This window comes from Pinus tabuliformis, chromosome 4_2 (genome assembly GCF_031772625.1).
Source record: "Pinus tabuliformis cultivar Carrire ecotype Pingquan chromosome 4_2, CPIR1, whole genome shotgun sequence".
Taxonomy (NCBI): Eukaryota; Viridiplantae; Streptophyta; class Pinopsida; order Pinales; family Pinaceae; genus Pinus; species Pinus tabuliformis.
In genome coordinates this window covers 853023986-853046508 of record NC_142304.1, presented here as the reverse complement: position 1 = coordinate 853046508, position 22523 = coordinate 853023986, and the positions used below count along the sequence as shown (strand labels likewise).

General features: G+C 38.2%; 1 protein-coding gene across 1 annotated transcript in view; it reads right to left on the bottom strand.

Moving 5' to 3' along the window:
* Positions 1-2073: 2073 nt before the first annotated feature.
* LOC149172352 (uncharacterized) overlaps positions 2074-22523 on the bottom strand; it is a 130499-nt gene continuing 110049 nt past the window's right edge. The window contains exons 3-4 of the mRNA XM_089426288.1: positions 3242-5518; positions 2074-3031 (exon numbers count right to left, since the gene is read on the bottom strand). Coding sequence (XP_089282414.1) covers positions 2623-3031; positions 3242-5518 — 2686 coding nt within the window. The 3' untranslated portion in view covers positions 2074-2622. The remainder of the gene's footprint in view (positions 3032-3241; positions 5519-22523) is intronic.

Here is a 22523-nt window from a genome sequence, read left to right as displayed (position 1 = left end):
TAAATATCTAAATTGATTGATCTAAAAAACATGGAAGACAAATAACATTGGTTGATGTATTTAAATTGAAGTCAAATAATACAACTATTAAAAAAAATTATTATATTTGAGGATGAGATTAATATTGAAGAATGTATCGTAAAAAGAAAGATAATAGGGTAACTTATAAAAGATCATTTAAATATGAATGGAAGTATATACATAAATGTGCATATCTTATAATATTTCTAGATGATGAAAACAACATTAAGTGTTCATTCTATACCAAATTCAAACAAGATACACCATATATAAGGGAAGTTAGTACTCAAACAAGATACACCATATATAAGGGAAGTTATTAGTACAATTCAATTAAGAGGATTAAATGGTCATGGTTTATTAGGCTCATAAACATTTAATTCAACTATTAGAGAGTGAATCAAGGAAATAATATTTACCTATGACTAAACATTTTGAAATTATGTTAGATGTTCAAAAACACAAAATAATCAGTGTGATGGATACTAAATATTTTGTGGCTATAAAATATTTACTTCTAGATTTGTACAAAGATTTATGTGACTTGAATAGGTTCAAAGTAACAGCTATTATACCTTTAACCAATGAATATTCTTCCTATATTAATATTGCATCTTGAAAAGAGTTCTTTTGAGCAACAAAAATAGTTTATTGTGAGAACCTAAAGGCAAAAATTTGTTTTAGTTCTTTTTTTGTGTGGATAAAAGCACAAATAAAATAGTGGAGCAACACCTTATTGTATATATATTACACATCTAATGGATGGAAGAAGATCCCCACCTGCAACAAAACTTATTTGTTTTTTTGAAAATCAAGGATAGCACTACAGAATCATTGTGTAATTTCTTGGGGAACTTATTTGTTTTTTTGAAAATCAAGGATAGCACTACAGAATCATTGTGTAATTTCTTGGGGATTATTATCAGTAATGAATTTATCAAAATAGTAATTTCTTGGGGATTATTATCAATGAATTTATCAAAATATAAAATGGTAGGATTTGGGTTAGATGGATGATGATCTATGAGAAGTATTCATGAAGGTCTGGCCTCTAATTTGATTTGAAAAATATCTCCTTGCCTCTAATTTCATTTGAAAAGTGTCTCATTTGTTAAGCATTTAGTGTGTAGCACATCTTGAAGCACTAACTATAACTAATGCTTCAAATTATTTTCCCGAGTTTAATTATATTAATAATTTGGCCAAGAAACTATCAAGTCGGTTAGGAAAATATGCAAAGAAAGATAGAAAAATTAAATTGGATCTTGCAAATCAATTCCTCAAATAGTTTCATTCAAAAATTAACAAAATAAATGACAAATTATATAATAATCCATTATAAAATAATAATTTTGTTAAGTTATGTAATGATGATTCACAATTCTATGCTTTTATGAAAATATATGAAATCTAGAAATACTCATTATCTAAGATGTTTCAATTTCAGCTATATTTTTTTGCAAATGTAAATAAAGCATTGTTACTTCAAATCTTAAGTGAAACGTGTTAAAACTCAAAATATTACTTAATACTAATATTGACACTGGTAACTGAAAATAATTGATATGTAAATAAAGTATTGTTAATTGACAACTCAATTCAAACGTGTTAAAATCAAAATATTAATCTAAGACCCGTAATGTTGAATCCTCCTCTCCTCTCTTAGTAGTTAACGCCTTTGATTCATGCTATGCTTAAAAATATGTAATAAAATCATGTTTCCATATGCTATGCTTAAAAATATGTAATAAAATCATGTTTCCATCACTTGTCTCTTGATTTAGAATTGTTTTCATCATCGAATTGATGTGAACAAAATAAATGAAGATTTGCTTTTTGAACCGCAGAATTCTTGCAGAAATTCCTTTGAAGATAAAAAGAATGTATGTTCTTATATAATATAAGAACGACTAATTAACACCTTGCCATGCTCCTCAACCAAAAGCTATGCATGACTCGCTCAAAAAATTTGTGGGACTTGATTTACAACTGTCTATGCAAATATGAATGGATTGGACAAAAATAAACATTTAGTAATAAAAACCATGTAACTGTGTTACAGGGTGTTAGAGGAGGTTTGTCCTCAGCTCCTAGACTACCTATGTCCCAGAGAGGGCGAGTTTAGGAAAATCTACCCTTCAAAGGAAGAGTTTTAGGAAGATCCACCATTCAAAGGAATAAAGAGGGAGATCTCAAACCTACTGGAAATCCTCGAAGTTTCTCTAAGACTTTGGATTGGAGGAGAATGAGGAATCTGTAAGCAAATCAGAAAGAAAAAAAAAAACAGAGGAATCTGAAAGCAACATTGACTCAGATGCCCTCTATAAGGAAATACAGAAAACAGAGTAAACTCAAGGCAACACCGATTCAGATGCCTCGGTTGTATACATTTTCACAACTTAATTCCTTCAAAATAAAGGAAGGGACTTCTGGGTTGGAAGCTCCTCCACCTAGATGCTAAAAGAGCAGATGGACATGAATCTTCAGTAAAGATAGCTACCCTTCACCAAGATACACATCCAATCAACCCTGAACTGCCCGGCTGAGGATGAGAATGCCTTATTCCAATCATATCCAGCAGTCAAATGTGAATCATGAAAATTATTTCCTGGGACTGAAGTATGTTAGCATTACTACTACCTGCCGCATAGTAGGTCTTCGGACACTCTGCTCTTGTATACAAAGCAGAGCCACTAAGAATATATGCAGGGCTTCCTCCACTGGGACGCTGATAAGCCTGGGATCAATAATCTTCATAACTTCTTCTCTGTTCCAATTGGTCATCTTCTTCACCCACCCTGTGATGTTCATATCCTCTTCAAATTCGCTTTCACCCGTCGCCTTTTTGCCCGTGATGAGCTCAAGCAGAACCACTCCAAAGCTGTATACATCACTCTTCTGGTCCACTTTCATGGTGTATGCATACTCTGTAAATTCAACATCCAATCTTAAATGGTATGCTACGGCAAAGGCCAGTGGCAAAACCACCGTAAAATAAGCAATAAGCATACTATGAAACACTTTTGACTTCCATATAATTGCTTTTATTTATAATGCAGCGGTGCTCTGCGTCAGCATACTATGTTTATAATTGGCAATAACAGATCATGGTCTTCAATAACAGACCATAGAAGTTCGGAAAGCTAGCAGCTCAGTTGAACTTTCCGGCGACCCTCTACTAAAATTAGAAATCGACGACTTCAAAATTTAAAGATGAGACAACCACTTACCTGGAGCTATGTAGCCAAAGGTCCCTGCAACTGAAGACATATATTCTGACATACCAGATTGATGCAAGAGTTTGGCTAGGCCGAAATCTGCAACACGAGCTTCAAAGTTGGAGTCCAAAAGAATATTGCCGGACTTCACGTCGCGATGAAGGATGGCCAACCGACAATCGTGATGAAGATAGCTCAACCCCTGCGCAGTTTCCACTGCAATTTTGTATCTGGTGTTCCAATCCAGAGGCGTGGCATTGTTTCCATGAAGCAACTTCGCCAGGCTTCCGTTCGGCATGTACTCATACACCAGAAGATTGGTGTCATGGTTGAAGCAAAACGCCAGCAATCTAACAACATGTCGATGGCGGATTCTGCCCAAAGTTTTGATCTCTGCAGAGAAGCCATGAGCATTTGAACAACCTATCCGGGTAAGTTTTTTCACTGCAACTACTTCCCCATTGGGCATGATTGCTTTATACACAACACCCTCTCCTCCTTTGCCGATGACATTCTCTTCTTTAATGCATTCCACCACGTCATCGATTCCAAAGCTGAGTGTTTGGAAGGCCGTCATCTTCCATGGCCTGCCCTCGCTATCTTTCTTGATGGCTCTCTTCTTAATTATGACTGCTCGAATAATCATCACCAGCGAACAGAGGAAGAGAATGCCAAGCGTTAAGAGAGGCAAGAGAAGTCCAAGCTTCATGTGTGCTCGAACAGGAAACCGATTAACACTAGAATTGCAATTTCCCAACTGTCCTCCACATAAGAAAGGGTTCCCTGCAACAGAGAATTGAGAAAATATACTGCCCTCTGGCACAAGGCCGGAAAAGTTATTGTAAGAGAAATCGGCGGAGATCAACTTCGTCATGTTCTCAAAATTTGTGGAAATGCTCCCGTTGAAGTGATTTCTCGATAGGTTTAGAGAGCAGAGATTGGGAAAAGTGGTGATTTCCACTGGGATGGGACCGCTGAATTTGTTCCCACTAAAATCAATTTTTGTCAGGTAACTAAAGTAAATAATTTCCCTAGGAATGATACCAGAAAGCCTGTTTTTGCTGAAATCGATAATTTCAATGTTGCTCAGATTGCCAATATCCAACGGAACTTTACCAGACAACCAGTTTCTCGATAGGTTTAGAGAATAGAGAAGGCTCATCCTGGTGATTTCCACTGGGATGGGACCGTTGAATTCGTTCTGGCTAAGATCAATGTGTGTTAACGAAATACAGTTACCAATTTCCCTGGCAATCGTGCCAGAAAGCCTGTTTTTGCTGAAATCAATGTATGTCAAAGCACCAAAGTTGCTGATCTCCCTAGGAATCATACCAGAAAGGAGATTCTTGCTGAAATCGATATGTTCAATTTTACCCAGACGGACTATACCTGAGGGAACATTACCATACAACCTGTTTGCGCTGAGATTAATGTATATTAGAGCACTACAATTGTTTATCTCCCTGGGGATCATCCCCGAAAACTTGTTCTGGCTGAAATTGATCTCTTCAATTTTACTCAGTTGGCCAATCTTTGCAGGCACAATTCCTGTTAATTGATTTCCATCGATCAGGAGGTGCCGCAAAGCAGATAATTTCCAAATGGACGAAGGAATAAAGCCACTCAATCTATTGTTGGAAATTTTTATCCACTTTAGCGTGGAGGATACATTGTTAATTTCCTCGGGTATGCTCCCACTGAGATTATTGTTGTTCAATTCGATCACAGTCAGCATGGGTAAGTATAGCAATCCTTCCGGAATCGAACCATTGAAATAATTTTGCCCCATGGAGACTTCAATCAGCGAATCGCATTTGCCGAGAAAGTCAGGAATCGGGCCGACAAATAAATTATTTGTTATATTTAATCTTTGTAGCCTTCTGCCATTGCAGAGATTCGGAGGGATGGAACCACTGAGCCTGTTGGAATCAAGATGCACTTCTAGTAGCTTTCCACTTACGCCCAGTTGCTGAGGCACGAGACCTGTGAAATTGTTCTCCGAAAGCCACAAAACCTCCAAATTTGGCAAGTCCCCAATGAAAGATGGAATCCTGCCGGAGAAGTGATTAAATCGGAGATCAAGATGGTTGAGCTTCAGCAGATAGGCCAAATCCAGTGGCAACGCCCCTGACAAAGTGTTGTATGAGACGTCGAGGACCTCCAGGTTCCTCAATTTTGATATGTTTGAGGGAAGGCTTCCAGTGAGACCGTTACCGGAGACATCGAACACCTCTAGATTCCTCAAGTTTGATAGATTGGAGGGGAGGCTTCCACTGAGGCTGTTATAGGAGACATCGAACACCTTTAGATTCCTCGGAATCAAGTTTGATAGATTGGAGGGGAGGCTTCCACTGAGGGCGTTACCGGCGACATTGAACACCTTAAGATTCCTCAAGTGAGGCCGCTTCCAGTGATGCCGTTACCGGAGACATCGAACACCTTTAGATTCCTCGGAATCAAGTTTGATAGATTGGAGGGGAGGCTTCCACTGAGGCTGTTATAGGAGACATCGAACACCTTTAGATTCCTCAAGTTTGATAGATTGGAGGGGAGGCTTCCACTGAGGTTGTTATAGGAGAGGTCGAACACCTTTAGATTCCTCAAGTTTGATAGATTGGAGGGGAGGCTTCCACTGAGGCTGTTATAGGAGAGGTCGAACACCTTTAGATTCCTCAAGTTTGATAGATTGGAGGGGAGGCTTCCACTGAGGCTGTTATAGGAGAGGTCGAACACCTTTAGATTCCTCAAGTTTGATAGATTGGAGGGGAGGCTTCCACTGAGGCTGTTATAGGAGACATCGAACACCTTTAGATTCCTCAAGTTTGATAGATTGGAGGGGAGGCTTCCATAGAGGTAGTTATTGGAGAGGTCGAGCAATCGGAGCGATGACAAATTTGTGACTTGAGTGGGGAATGAGCCTGCATTTGCAAAGTTGAGAAATGAAGAGAGATTTAGAGCCACCACTCGACCCATGAGGTCACAATGGACGCCAGTCCATGAACAATGGTGGCTTTTATCAGAAACTGTCCAGGTATATAACTTGTTGGAAGGATCCATGGCTGCTTTCATTGAAATGAGCACATTGGCATCTCCATGGATTGATGAATTGCGGAGGGCAGATGATGATGGGTGTAGAAACAGGGCGAGGATGAAAAGAGGCAAGAGAACGGAAAGATTTTGCAACTTCATAGTGCAGTGCAGTGCAGTGAAGTGAATGAAATACAATAATTAAAGACAGAGCATGATGATATTTATTTTTAAAATGCCAGTAACCCATTTAATATAAACAAAAACAAAAAGGTGCGGGGACCTCAGTAGACTTGGAAATAAACACAAGTCAACTGTTAGTCTTGGTATGAACCATTATTGCCGGGCCATTCAAAATATTATCTTTCAACTGTTAGTACTTTGACGGATGGAATTTAATCTTTCTTCCTAATTTGGATGGAGTTTAATCTTTCTTCCTGATTTTTTATTTTATAATATATTTTATAATAAAATTACAAATAAATTGAATTTTTATTAAAATATTAAATAACAAATCATAAAAACTATATGCCAAAAACAATACGGTTTATAAAATTCTCCTTAAAATATGTTTTTTATATCTCACTAAAATAATAATAATAATTTAAAATAATTTATATCTTACTAAAATAATAATAATAATTTAAAATAAAATTATGAATTAATTAGTTTAATAAAAATAATAATTTTAATGAGTAATATATATTATGAAGTGAGTATTTTGATGTATTATAAATTGATGCTTATTGATATTTATCAATTATTTATTTTATATATTTATCATTAGTATATAAAAAATTAAATAATCTTAAATATACATATAAATGGAGGTGAAATATTTCATCAAGAATTTAAATTCATTTAAACTTTAGCACCTAACCATTCAAAATATTATCTTTCAATTCATATTGTTCAAAGTATTCACTAAGAAAAGTTTGATTTAAGTTTAGGTTTTTAAACTTATGATAATAAGTTAAATATTTTATGACCAATGAGGTGTTTGGTAAGCTAGGGTTTCTACTTCAACATCGCTCTCTGAACCAAAGATCAAGACTTGAATTGATGGGTGGACTGAAGCATAAATGGACAAAGGAAGAAGGGTGGCTCATTGAGCGGGAATACAAAAATATAGCCCTAGTAAATGGTCTGCAATATTCAAGGATCCCACCCTAAGTTCTTATTTGGCATCTCGTGCTACTGTGGATCTCAAGGGATCAATCGTAGTGGACAAAGAAATAATCTCCATGACAGATGAATGCTTGACCCCACTAGATGAAATGCATGTCGAACTGGTGCAGGCCCACTCTCCTTTTAATTCTTGTGAGCAGAAGATAGTTGTGGAATTTTTTCTGCAGTTGGGTTCCTCTTTCCCCCAAGCTAAGGCTAGTGATTCAGATTTACTAGCCTTCTTGGTATTGGTGAGGCCCCCAAACCTCACATTTCTTTTCAGATCCTTTTCAACATTCTCTCTGGCCAGTCCTTGATCCTTGAGGTATATTCCACATATTTGGCATGACACCTCAAGCTTTCCCTGAAGCTCTAGGTGGGTATTCCCTCAATCATGCGATGTCTTATTTTTGAAGGTACGCAGTTGGGTGATTCTTCCCCTCTTTTAGTCTATGGTATTGGTAATGATGTCACTATTTATATGACCCTTCATTTATGGGGGGGAGCTTGTGGGCAAACCTTCCTCCTGTTGAGATTTTACTTATAAAGATGATGTCCATGTTTAGCCCCCCTTGAAGGAAACTTAGTCCCATGTAGTTCCTAGGCCATTTCTAGTTGAAAAATATGAGAAAGATCCCTCCTTAGAAATATCTAACCCTACTCTTGAGGAACTCCATCATATCTTTGCAAAGAAATCCCTTATCTATCGTTTCAATGGCTTTTGGCCTCGCTAGACAGATCTTTACTAATGGCTCCATTCGTCACAGACCAAGAAATGAAAGCTTATTTTATGCTCCAATGGACCTTTATTCATTGTGATTTTTGGTGAATCGAAAGACTATCAGAAACTTTTATCTAAAGGGCCCTAGTTTTGGGGCAACGCTAGACTATTCCTAACTGCCCGCTTTCCAAATTTTGACCCTTCTACAACAGTCATTACCAAGATGCCAATATGGTTTCAGATTCCTAATCTACGTGCTCACTTGTGAGACTAGTTAGCCTTTGAGGGCATAAAAAACTCCCAGGGTAGTTTCCTTCCAACTTATACTTCTCATGGGCATCTTGTTGTTTATACCTATGGTAGAATCTGCATTGAAATTGATATCAATAAAAGGTTTCCAGACCATATCAATTTAAAAATAAGAGATTTTCATTGGACTCAAAGTCTAGGCTATGCATTTCTACTTTTCATTGTTTCTCTTGTCCTCAAACAAACCATCTACAAAATTATTTCCCTCTACTCAAATCTCACCAGAAGTGGAACATTAGTAATTCTAGGGCTAAAAGTTGAAATCCCTATGAACCACCTCCTATGGAGAGTGAGGCTTCCTCTAATTTAGACAAGGATGATGAAGGATTTAATGATGAACTACATTTGATGAACATAAGGTTCAAACTTCAACCCCTCAAAAGTCCCCTAAGGATCTTGTTGTGAACCATACTCCCTCGCCAAGCACATAATAAATAATAATGCTTCCTATGGTGCATTGAAGCAAGCTCATTGTAATATCCCAAACATCAAATTTTTTAACAGATCTAGTACACTCTAGGTGTTCTAATAAAATTATTGTAGTAAAAACACCGAAAACAAAATAGATCTGAGAATGCAGCCTCTTATTTATGTAAATAACTGAAAACAAAATTGCATGCCCACAAAAGGCCTACTAAAGTTGTGCCTGTGGCATGTATTCCTGCCCATCAACAGAGAAATTAAAGATACTGAAGCACAATTTTGGATCCTGGATGGATCCACCAGAGAAAACTCACCCACAGGGTTTTCGTCCCTAGCATCAAACTGGAACTGGCCACGCCAAGTTCTCAACAAACACAATTAGATATATAGACTCAGAATTCTCACACTATTAGGCTCCTATCCCCTTTTATAGGCTTGATGGACTCCCTAGAGACTTTGTTTTATTGTTTTCCCTCGAAAAACAAAGGCAAATACCATGGGCCAATGCCATGGGAAAATACCATGGTAAATATTATGGGAAGATTCTGTTCACTTTGACCATATCCAAAAGAAGGGAATATTACAAATCCTCCTGCCCAAAGGTTTCTTGCCCTCAAGCAATCCACTTTTATCCACAACAGAAGCATATGTAGATTGATACCAAGATCTCATACAACCCAGTGTGTTATTCCATGTCTCCATTCTAAATGAGCATGAATGGATCCTTTGATATCTAGATCCCAAACAATCCTCTAGTCAATCCTGCCCCTAATGGATTCCCCTAGATTCCAATTCCACCTAAGTCCTGGGACCTGTGGGTTATGATACCATCTCAATCCTCCATCATTGCTCGTGCTTAAGGGACCAAGATGCAATATGTCCTTGGATAAGAATATCCCACCAATAGAGTTCCAACTCATAATCTCTTGCCAATCCATCTCGTGGGAAGGATAAAATGCATGAATGCCTTCACATGGAATAAGTCTACCATGTTGAGGTTGCCTGATGCTCAACTCATGTTGCCCCACCCGCTCACCCAACATGATCCATTTGTAGAACTCTACCCTATTATCCTCAATGTATAAAGGTGGGTTGGTGCTACAAGCCTTATCTATGTACTCTTGTAGATGGTTGTTCTAGAACTCCTACTTGTACTCCTCTTATTTCCTTGTGAGGGACTTAAGTCGTTTCTCAACACTAGACAACTTGGTCGTCAATTCATCACAGACCCCTATGAGCTCCTCAATGTTTCTATTTTCCTATAAGATAGTGTCTTGGACTGTTCAGACTCCCTTCTTTAACATCATAAGATATGTCTTGAAATGCATGATCTTTTCCTAGAAGTCCTCTACTCGAAATTCTCGTGCCTTATTGAATTATTTTGTATCTCTCTGCACTAGATGCTCAACTATCATAGCTCCAGCTTGAACCTTTCACTGACTCTCCATAAATGGCTCATCCTACATACTATATTTTTAATGTTCATCATACTGGTTTTCCATCATTGGCTCCTCATTTAAGTCTCCTTGAATGTCTTGTTCCTCGCCTTCTCCACCTGTGGGGACAATTTGTTGTCCATCCTCTTTGGTTTTCAAACATGGATGCACTGGTGGACTCTTATTTACACTTGGTTTCTCATATTATTCATGGATGTCCTCTTGGATATAAGAGTCTACCATATTGTTAGGAAGAATTACCTCCTTCCTTTCCCCATGTACTTTGTCAAGCTGACTAATTATCATTGGCTTGTCCTGCAAGTCTCTCTGAATAACATTGTGTTGTTGCTCACCATATGTACTTAACTATTCGGATCCTTCAAATGAATCCTCGTGGTTTGAAAGAATTTCCTCTAGTTCTATCCTCATTGCCTCCTTCCTATCACATGGACATGAATAGCTAAGTGCCCAAGATCTCTTGAATACAAAGCATAGGCTTTTCCTTCTTAGTTCATTCTTGTTGTCACCACAAATCCTTGTTAGTTCCTCCTTGGTCAACTTCCTTTTAAGTAGTTTGATGTTCTATTTGACCAACCCCCAACTAGTTCATAGGCAACAGGTGATACAATTAGCTCCTTCCTCCAAATCGCCAACAATTTGGACCTCAATTGTTTGCAAATGACCTTATATTCTCCTAAGATGAGGGACATGACCTTTAGCATGTTTGTTTTGACAAATTTTGGATGTGATGTTGCAATGTTGGTGCAAAAGCATTGGAGCCTCTGAATGATTTAGTCATCACATTCTAGATCCAACATAAGTATAAAAAATCTGGTTTTTTCCATGCATTCTAAGCTTTTTCACCTCTGAAAGAAAGTAAGAAGGTTGATATTGTCCAATCCTTGGAGGTATTCTATCATTACTCGAAAAATATTCCTCATGATGTCAATATTGTAGGGCGGTAGCAGTGCTGTCAATGCTAATATTTTACTGAGACAAGTGGCAAATGTGAGTTTAACCTTTTCACAAGAATACTCCAGGAACCTATGTTGTATCAAAGTACGCATGGATGGCTTCAAGACCCAAATTAACCCTTTCCAATATGATTGCTCTGTGAGACATAAAGCTATGTATAATGTGTCTAACAGTAGGAGGACATCTTCTGAATTTGTTCTCTACATTTTGGATCCAAGTTCAAAGAGACACTTGCTTCTTACATCTTCCTTCCAAATATCCTTTGACTGTTGAAGGATAGCATGGATCTTCCAAGAGAAAGGCTTGTTGTTCTGCTCTTGCTTCTGATATGGAAGTTGTTGCCATTTTTTATTAACTGAAGTATTGCAGCCTGGATGACCAACGGATGTACTGATATGTTTATTCTTGAGGCGTTTCCAAAAGTAAATCCTTAACATTATGGCTTGGCATCAATGGATTTTAACCCTTCATCTTCCTTCTCTCTCCTTGGCTTCCTTCAATAAAATTGATTTACCTCTGAATACTTATTTCTGGCAATAAAATTCTGCAACAACAATATTCTCCCGAAAAAATAACCTTGATCTAGATCTTCTATGCTGGGATACCACTCAAATATAATAGAATCATCGGGGAAATATTGAAATGACATCTCCATGCAATGTCACTACCCTTTATTTTTCCTTTACAATTATAAGGTGGCACCTTAAGGTTTGAATCTCCTCTTAGGTGGTGTTTTGGCCTCATGACCTCCCAATTCCTGCACAACAAGTGTATGGTCCTCGACTATGTGCTTTTTATTTTTTCTATACTATTAGCACTAGTGATGGACTGATGGCCCACAAGCCCTAATTTGTTGACTATATGGCACAGATCTTCGATGCTCTTGCATGATTGGCCTCTTAGTCTACACAAAATTGTATGATCCTTTGCTCTCGACTTTGTATTTTGTGCATTGTATATGTGGCTTCCAGGCATGAGAATATGACATGTCCATGTATTAATGGACCTCAGCCTGCCTTCTTCGATAACTTTTGGGGCAAACTCCTGCACTATGGATGAATGGGATCTCAACTTGTGGCTTCACAATTGTCTACGTCGGGAATGCATGGACTGCACACAAAGATCAATGTTGTCATCTTCCCTGTTCGCACAACAAATGATCCTGCAACATCTGATTTCCAGTTGGTGTTGTGTAACGGGTACTTCACTCCACCAACACGGTATTAGCAGAGGAAAGCCTGCAATCGATCGCATCTCGAACCTCCAACCAACAAATCAATTAATAATTCTGCAACATGTTCAAGTTTGGAATCTTGTCTGGATAACCAATGCTAATAGTGTTGATCATCTCCCCAAACAATGTCTAAGTTCCTTGCAGATAGCTTCTGTAAGAATGAATTCTTCCAAGTGTATGAGTGACAACACCTAAATCACCCAACAATAGGATACCTATGGCCCCCTGGCACTGTCAACTGCCCACGAATTTTGCAATGTTATTTGTTCATGGCTTCAGTCAGCAATGGCCCGCGTTCTTCTAAAAATTCCTTTTGTCTTGGTGCTCTCGCGTGATGGATTTATGAATTATGGATGGTGGCCCCCTCATATGTATGCACCTCCTAATCGTTTGATCAACCCACTGTATATTGATTCCACTGTATAATCTGATGTCGTTGAGAATGGCCTTGTGACCTTGAAATGTGGGAAAATGAACATATAACCCCACATACTTGGCGTCTAAGCCCTCCTACGCATCCCTCAACAATTGTGGTGAGGCTTGATGGACCACGTGACCTCTTATAATTGAATGGATGGCACACGATATTCTATATGATTTTAACTGTGGTCCCAACAATCTTTGCATGTCTTAAACAACAAGAACCTTGATATTCCACGACAACCCTTCACCTGTCAATATATGGAGCAGTTTTAGCATCTATAGGTTTGTGAGATTTTATATGGATGGTTCCCTCTTCAACTTTGAGCTCTTGTGTGATTGACGTGTGGAATGAGTCATGATCACCCAATCGGTCATCAACCCCAATTGCATTCATAAATTTGGCCTCTAATATAATGGAAATAAATGGAATAATTCTGCTCTTTGCATGTTAGTTTGGCCTTCTATAAATGGTGATATTGTTCTCACAATGTTGAATATGACCAACATTGAACCTCGACACCCCACAAATCATTTGGAATTCACCTTATTTGGAAAACAAAAAATTTACACACAAATTCAGCAAGAAGACTCTCGGTCTAGGCATTCGACTCTCTGAGAAACAGTGCTGACGACCTCTTAATAAATTAGCCTTGGCCTCCTTCAAATATTCTCACGCCCTTTCTTACTTTCTTGCTTTCTTCTTCTTCTTCTTTTTATTTATTTATTTATTTTAATAAAGAAACCCTCTTCCCTAATACAAATCTACATCTGATTCTCACACTGGGTAGAAATTAACTGAAAGGTAAAAGACTAACTAGGGTGATACCAAATACCACCGAAGATGGAAACTACCAGCTAGGGCAAGAAGAAATCCCCACCAAAGTTACGACAATCCTGCAAACAAAAATCCCTCTGGCTGGCAGTATGGACAACTCTGATACCACTGTAATATCCCAAACATCAAATTTTTTAATAGATTTGGTACACTCTATGTGTTCTAATAAAATTCTTGCAGTAAAAACACTGAACACAAAACATATATGAGAATGCAGCCTCTTATTTATGTAAATAACTAAAACAAAATTGCATGCCTACACAAGGCCTACTAAAGCCACGTCTCTGGCACCTATGCATGCCCATCAACAGAGAAATTAAAGATACTGAAGCACAATCGTGGATCCTAGAGGGATCCACTAGAGAAATCTCACCCATGGGGTTTTCGTCCCTAGGATCAAACTGAAACTGGCTAGGCCAAGTTATCAATAAACACAATTAGATAGATAGACTCAGAATGCTCGCATTGTTAGGCTCCTAGCCCCTTTTATAGGCTTGATGGACTCTCTAGAGAATTTATTTTATTGTTTTCCCTCGAAAAATGAAGGAAAATACCATAAGCCAATGTGGTGGGCAAATACCACGATAAAATACCACAGGAAGATTCTGTCCACTTTGACCATATCCAAAAAAGGGAATATTACACTCATGAGTCGATTTCTTTGGATTCTTACAAGGATTCTCCTTCAACATATCATGATAACCTTTAGATCGCTTTGATAAACCAACCTTTGGAAGGTTGGGTTAAGGTTTTGAATAAAAAGGGAAAGAAAGGTCGCTCCAGGGACCTGCATCGAATTGGGTGATTCTTTTTTGTAATTATTTATTTTGTGATCTGAAATACAAACTTGAAGGTGATCAAAAAATGTGCAAGTAAAATTTTATGTCTTTTAGGCAATGGATCACTTTGTAAAAACACATAAAATAATGGTTTTAAAACTTAGTTAACAACATAAAAACAAAGATAAATATATCATATATAGAAACACAAGACAACAAAATGATAAAGGAGTTCACCCCACTTCTAGGTTACATCTCCTAGTCCAGCTTCTAATGTTGGGCCTCTTTCATTAAGTGCTCAAATTTTTGTTTGCATGGGTTTACCAAGCTTATAATGTAAAAATTATGTCTCTAATGGCTCCAGAACATTCAAAAACCCTAGTTGGGCTCTTGTTGGGCTCAATTTGGCCAAAAACTGAATAAGTTATGCTCTAGGGAAGTTTTTCTGCTAATTGCTCTACAAACTGCACTCTCTTGCTAACTATTCTACAAATTGCGCCTTTTCCAGAACTGCCAAGCGCCATTTTTGCCTCACGCTGGTGAGATTCCCGCTAGTTCTGGTGCATGTTATTGGTTCGTTTAAATTCCCTCTAACTCCTTTGAGCGGAAAAAAAGGGCCACATGGCCCACATATGGGTGAGGTGTTATAGACATATTTGGGCACATCAACCCCAAACTTATATGTCGATGTATTAGGGCTCATCAACCCCTAAAAGAGTTGTTTCATACCCTAAAGGAACATAGTCATCTGAATACATCATTCCCCAAAAGTTCCATTTGAGAAACCATCTAGAAATTGCCTAAATTGAACCATACTGATTGCTCCACTAGTAAAGTGCGATGCATACTGAGTGGTACACTTCCAGGATGCGATGCATACTGTTTAGGCCTTCTATAGGGTGTGATGGGCGAGGATGGACAAATGTCTGGGACATTTGTCAATTGATTGCACATGGGATCTTCTAGAAACTTCTCTTCTACCACTTGCCTATCTGAATTCGCCCAAGGATGAATAAGGGATCTAAGAAAATCTCCAATCCCTTCTCTTGTGGAACCCATTGTAACAAGTGGAATGACACTAATCAAACCCCATGGATGACTCACACCCTTGCAAACACCTATAAATGGATACCTCATCCAAGAGATCTAGAGGCTGAAATATTGTGAATTGCAAGGAAGTGTTGATAGTTTGTAATTGAGGAAAGAGCATTGTTTTCTTGTTGGAGTGATCTTGCTATTTCATGAGGTGAAGAAGGATTGAAGCTGGGAGGATGATGATGGATCAAACAACTGGGTTGTAATTCTCCTTTCTATTAATAAAGCTCTTCAAGTTTTCTTCCATATGATTGTGCAATTGTGAATGTTATCATTTGTGAATGCTATCATTTGTTCATTATATATCTGATTCTGTAATGTTTATGTTGTAATAGATCACGATTCTTTGACAGTTCTTTGTTGCTGTACTTGTGTAGGTACTCTCCAAGCGTGTTAAGTATGGGGAGGAGTTGCAGGATCTTTCAAAAGGGAGAGAGAGCAAGCAAGGGATCAAGCGGAAGTTCCAGGTTGGTTCCTTTATCTTTCTCTTATCTGTTACACAGAAGAAATCATTGAATTGCTTTAAACTGTTGCTTCTAGGGTAGCTGCCAAACCTAGAGGGCTAGCATTCTTTAGGAATACTAGTTTTTCCAGAAACAAATTGGTGACTCTGCTGGGGATTGAATAGATGTTTGTTTGTTGTTATTAATTGTTTTATGTTCAATTTGATAAACTATAGACAGAGTTTGAAGTCATCCAGGTAGCCTTCGAACTGATCTTGCTCTGTAATTGCATAGTAGATGAATGTTGCTTCAGTCGATCTCTGGTTTAGTTTATGAATTAAAAATTTGACTTGCAAGCACATCTAGATGCCCTTTTGGTAGCTCAGTAACCTCTCAAGACATTCCATCATACTTTGCTCATCATTGTTCATCAAAACCCACCTTAACTCATTGAAAACAGCTCCACATTTGAGCCAAAACCCATTTCAGTTGCGCTCCCTGGACCATCGCATTGTCTTCCACTGTGACTCAGTATGAATCACACCTCCCGAGTGCAGTAAGTGTGATGCATCTCAGTTTCTGTGAAGCCTAGGTGCGATGATTGACTGAACTCTTTTTCCATCTAGAAATTGAGGGTTTTTGACCTTGTTTTCAGTTTTGTTTGGTTGTTTTGCTGCATATGAACAATGCCTCTTTACTGAAACTTACTTGCATCACTTACATCAGCCTCAATTACATTAGGATTAGTGAATGTTTTTGTGCATTTGTTCATCATTTACAATCCTTTGTTGAAAAGTTGTTTTAGTCAATTTGTCGCTTTGATACAAAAAGTGTCGTAATTGTAGTTTTGTATCAAAAAGAGAAGTGTCGTAAATTGTTCCTTCCCTTTGATAATCGATTAAAATTTTCTTCATGTATTTGGTTTGATTTGTTTATATTCGAAGTTTCGAAAGAATTTTTATTCAAAATTGAAAGTGTCGTTTTGAGTTTTCCTTTTTCTTTTTAAGAAGAGATTGTCGAAAATGTAATTTTGAGTGAAATATTTCAGATCTTTGCTACATTTAGTTTTCCTTTTTGGCATTTTTCACATTAAGGAGAGCGAAAACAATTACATGCATTTGCATTTATCATGTTTTGATTTGTGTGTGAAAAGATGATTTAGGGAAATGCACTAGTGTGTGCTTTTTGCTTTTTGCTTAAAAGCACTGTTATCTTCTTTCCCTAGTAGTTAGGATTTTCATTGCTCAATAGACAAAGATTGTTTATCATTGTAGATTGCATCTTAGGAATTTCAAATCATCATCACGTGGTGAACTATTGAAAGGCAAACTCTAAACAAGATCAACTTTAAAATAAATTTCAATGAACCTAACAACATTTTAGAACTTAACGCAACATATCTAAAGGTCTAGGCTAGTGACGTATTCCGGGGTCGTTAAAACTAGTGGCTATCGTTTTCATTGAAGGTTGGGTGATTCCTCCTCCTTGATATGACAAGTGCTAGCATGAACTTGTGCTCCCCGTACTGTTACGTATATATTGGGAGACCACAATAGGCTTAAATCCTTTATCCATAGGAAACTGAGTCTGCCACCTTATTGATCGCAATGCACTGAACACAACATTCAGGAAGATTGATTGCCATACATAAGTCCTTGGTAATTTCTTTTTAATTTGTCACCAAGGTATATATTGCAGTTTTGCAATTGGTTTGGTAATCCCTCTGTCTAGATTTTCCAAAGTAGTCACTTTCGTTCCTTTTCGACTCTTTAAAAGAAAAGGTCCATCTGAGCACTTGTCCTTTCAGGCTCATTAAAAATTGGAGACTAGAGTCATCTTTAGCTTTTTCTCGACTCTTAAAAACTGAAAAAGCAAAGTTGTGTCCAAGCATCATTAAAATTAATTGAATTCGGAATAACATCCCTATTCCTTAGTTGATCTTAGGTTGAGACATATGGCAACAAATCTGGAGTCCACTGATCAAGAAATCCCTTTTGATGGGAATCCTAGTCCTTTTCCTTCTTTCGGAAATATTGGTGCTCCTTATATGGCTACATTATCCCTTCCGAGATTTACCATTGGCCTGCCAGTATGGCTATTTTCAACCTCTTTGGTTCAAAATGTCGTGATTTCTCCACAATCGAGTACACCTTCAACTGGACAAAATCAACCTCCAATTGATCCTAAAGTTGACCCTTTGCCTTCTTCCTCGTTTGTTTCTTCCTCCCCTTCTTCCTCTTTGCTTGGTGAAAGTATTGATACTAGTAACCAGGTGGCTAAGAAGAAGAAGAAAGGGCAGGAGAAGAAGAAGAAGCCAATTCAGCAAGGGGGCAACCAAGCAACCATTGCTCTGAATGCAACATCTGATGAAAATCCGTCCATTAAGCTTCACAAACCCAAATATCCATGCATAATTTGTGCGGGAGACCATTTTCATCGAAATTTTCCTTACTTTCCTTGGATCTTGAAAGAATGGTCTTCCCATTCACACCATCCCGTGTCATCAACCTCTGGAGATCATGTTGGTAACACACCATCAACTAGTGATAGTAAAGTTCATGGATAGAAGGGAAAGGTTAGGATTCCATGTAGGTTATGTGAAGGTAATCATTCCCTTCACCTTTGTCCCTTTTTGGATGAAGCCAAAAGAGTGTTGGATAACTGTCCTACTTCACCGCAGCGACTTCCATCTGGTTACAAGAAACTCTCCCTAAATCCTTCACTAGTTGAAGAGCTGACTGGCCAAAATCAATCGTCGGGCGAAACCACTCTCTCTGAAAATGAATCCAATGAGTCTATACCTTACCCAAATCAACAGGTCGAAACAAAGCTTGACTTAATTTCATCTTCAGCTAATCGTACCTTTCCCGTAGAGAGTGAAAATGATATTGTTCAAGTTCTTTTTGTTACTTTGGATTCTAACGAACTTGGGGTAATCCACCTATCCCATCAAGACAGGAGGAAAATCCTCCAGTTCTTGTAACACAAGGGGTTAATGCTCCTGTTTCTACGGTATCCCCTCCAAGTAGCCTAGTCACTTCCTTTGATTGGAATCGACTGGCAGGATCCCGCCTTCCTTCTTATGTGCGTTTCCAGTTCATAGTACAAGTTTGTAAAATGATTGTATCTGGCACTATTATAGATGAAGGTGCATCAATGAGTATCCTTTCTTCAATTGCTTGGAAAGCGCTTGGTTCGCCACCGCTTGTGCTTGTTACACAAAATTTGTTGGGCTTTAACAGAGGAACCAGTCAACTATCAAGGATCCTTCCTAAGTTAGTTATTACTTTGGGAGGAAAGACCGTTTATCTGAATGTGATGGTAGTCCTAGGACCTTTAGATTACAATTTACTTCTTGGGCGTGACTATGTTTATATATGGAAGCTATTGTTTCAACACTCTTCCGAGTGATGTGTTTCCCGCATGAAGGCAAGATTGTCACCATTGACTAGCTTTCATTTCCCGGTCCAAACATAGCTCCAAGTAAATCATCATCCCTAAGTGGTCCATCTATATCGACGGTATCATCCCCACCACGGGTTAATTATGTGGCAACCTGTTCCAGACCTACATCAACTGGCGATCAATTCAATGATGTTGTACATCATGTACTGGGGGCATTGGAACCATATTTCTCCTTCATGACCTCTTACGAGTTATGATCGGGAGCTCTGAGGATAGTTCTTTGTCTTGAGTCAACCTCGTTAAAAAATAAAACAATGACCCTCGAAGGATAGTGCGTTGTCTTGTGTCAACCTTGTTAAAAAATGAAACCAAGGACGTGAGCATAATTCCTTGTCTTGTGTCAAGCTCATTTAAAAATGAAACAAGGTCCCAAGTTCAAAGTCAAGGCTCTAATTAGATCTCGTAAATTCCCAGACGAGTCTTTCACTTGATCTCGTAAAAGAACCTTCATTCCACCCACCTCATAGCCATGAGTACTCTACTTAGGTGAATGTAATGAAGCTTGGGGGGCATGCACCTAATGGTAAAGATAATTTTCCCTGTAGGTTATGTGATTGGTCTATCACACCATTCACCTTTGTCTATTTGAACGAAGCCAAAGAGGTGTTGGATAACCATCCTGCTTCACTGCAGTGATTTCCATTTGGTTACAGAAGACTCTCATTTTCATCATGTCGGGGGCATGCAAACCATTTTCAAGCATAGTTTTTTCATTTTGAGCTTGTGTAAAAATGAAACTGAATCCAAGCATAGTTTTTTGTTTCAAGCTTGTGTAAACATAAAACTAAATCCAAGCATAGTTTTTCATTTCAAGCTTGTGTAAACATGAAACTGAATCCAAGCATAGTTTTTCATTTCAAGCTTGTGTAAACATGAAACTAAATCCAAGCATAGTTCCCTATGGTTCAAGCTTGTCTAAAAATGAACCCATTTTCAATTTTTAACCCTTGTGATTGCCATTCTGTCAGCCTTTTGAGCCTTGGTTGTTTTCATCTCATCACCACCATCTCTTTGGCCGATCATACGCTTTCACTTGGTTGTTTTACCCTTTTTTAGGAACAGTTGCAATGAGTGGTCTTATTAGCTAGCCTCTTCACATAAATCAACATGTTTTGAGAAGTTCCAACATCACTGGAACCAGTTGCTACCCTAGACACCACTCGTTCCTCAAAATAGAGTCCTCTTTAAACCCTTTTTAGACTCATTAAACATGAAAATATCGTTGAGCACTTGTCTTTTCCAACTCGTTAAAGTATTGGAAATGTCATCCCTCCTGTATTATTTTATCCTTTTTTAGACCTGAGGGATTACTTTACAAAAAATAACTTATGGAGTTTTCTTTTCATCCCTTTTCAAACTCTCTAAACATGAAAAGGACCGAGTTATCCTTGTCGTTAAACTCATTAAAACAATAGCGACAAACTTGTCCATCTAGACAAGACCGAGTTTCACTGTCGCTAGACTCGTTAAAACATTAAATAGCGACAGGTTTGCTCGAAGGGTGAATTATAGAACAAGCATATGTTATCCTCCTCAAGCTTGAAAAAAATAAAGAGGTACTAGTCAGCAATGACTGGGGAAAAAGGAAAAAAAACTTGAAGAATTTATGGTAGCAAGTCACTCTTGAACATGACACTTTCACTTCATCTCCATTATTGAGTTGGGTTGGGTTATTCCATTCACCGGTCATCATACCATTGGTCTTTCATACCATCCATCTTTTGGGGTTAATGCTACCAATTCATCTCAGTGTCGTCAACATGTTCAAGAGAAGTCATTCAGTTGAGAAATCACCATCCAATTAATGTCTCATACACTGCAATACCTCCAACCTTCATTTTTTCATGACCGCCATTCCTGAACCTTGTGTTGTCATTTCATTTTTCACCTCCAGAAATCATTTTCTTCATTTCGTGTCATAAATGTGGGATACATCAAGGCCCTCCTACGACAATTCGCTTCTTGTCGACATCAGCTCATTATCCAAGAAGTTGACTTAGAAACAACCCTTTTAGTGCTTTGAAGCTTGCATACATCAATGGCAAGTTTCTCACTTCCGGCAACAGGTTGACATCAATGGCCTTTGGTCGAACGATTTTGCATGGTGTTCGACATCGGATCATGTATTCACACCACGTGAATTGTACTGTAGTACCTTCAGGATCATTATCATTATCGATGATCCCTCTTGCATCTGTTAGCAGCTCACATCATTGGCTAGTAATCAGGCAATGTCTTTCCATGTTCGACTTCAGAACATCTCTTCACATGGATTGACTTGTACATCGAGCGAAGACTGAACGAGTTTGAAGACCCTGGATCTAGTTTCATCCACCCGGGCTGCGATATATTCAGGAATATAAAAACATCAAATGTACAAAGGCTCTACACAGATGGTCATCCTAGTCATGGATGATGACTCTATATCTGAAGAATCACTAGTCTATATCTGCAGACGACTATCTGATCTCTGTACATGAAATGAAATTTATAAAGCTGAGCATGGGAATGCCTCCCTCAGCTAGATCATGAAAAATTATATTATGACGATGTATTGTATTGTAAGTTATGCAGGTCACCTTCCAATTCGAAACTTCAGATCCTCATGATAAAGCATTTCACCCGACATGAATATTTATGACCTCATGCTTTAGGGGGTAGCTGTTATAGACATATTTGGGCACATCAACCCCAAACTTATATGTCAATGTATTAGGGCTCATCAACCCCTAAAAGAGTTGTTTCATACCCTAAAGGAACATAATCATCTAAATACATCATTCCCCAAAAGTTCCACCTGAGAAACCATCCAAAATTTGCCTAAATTGAACCATACTGATTGCTCCACTGGCAAAGTGTGATGCATACTGAGTGGTACACTACCAGGATGTGATGCATACTGTTTAGGCCTTCTATAGGGTGCGATGGGCAAGGATGGGCAAATGGTCGGGA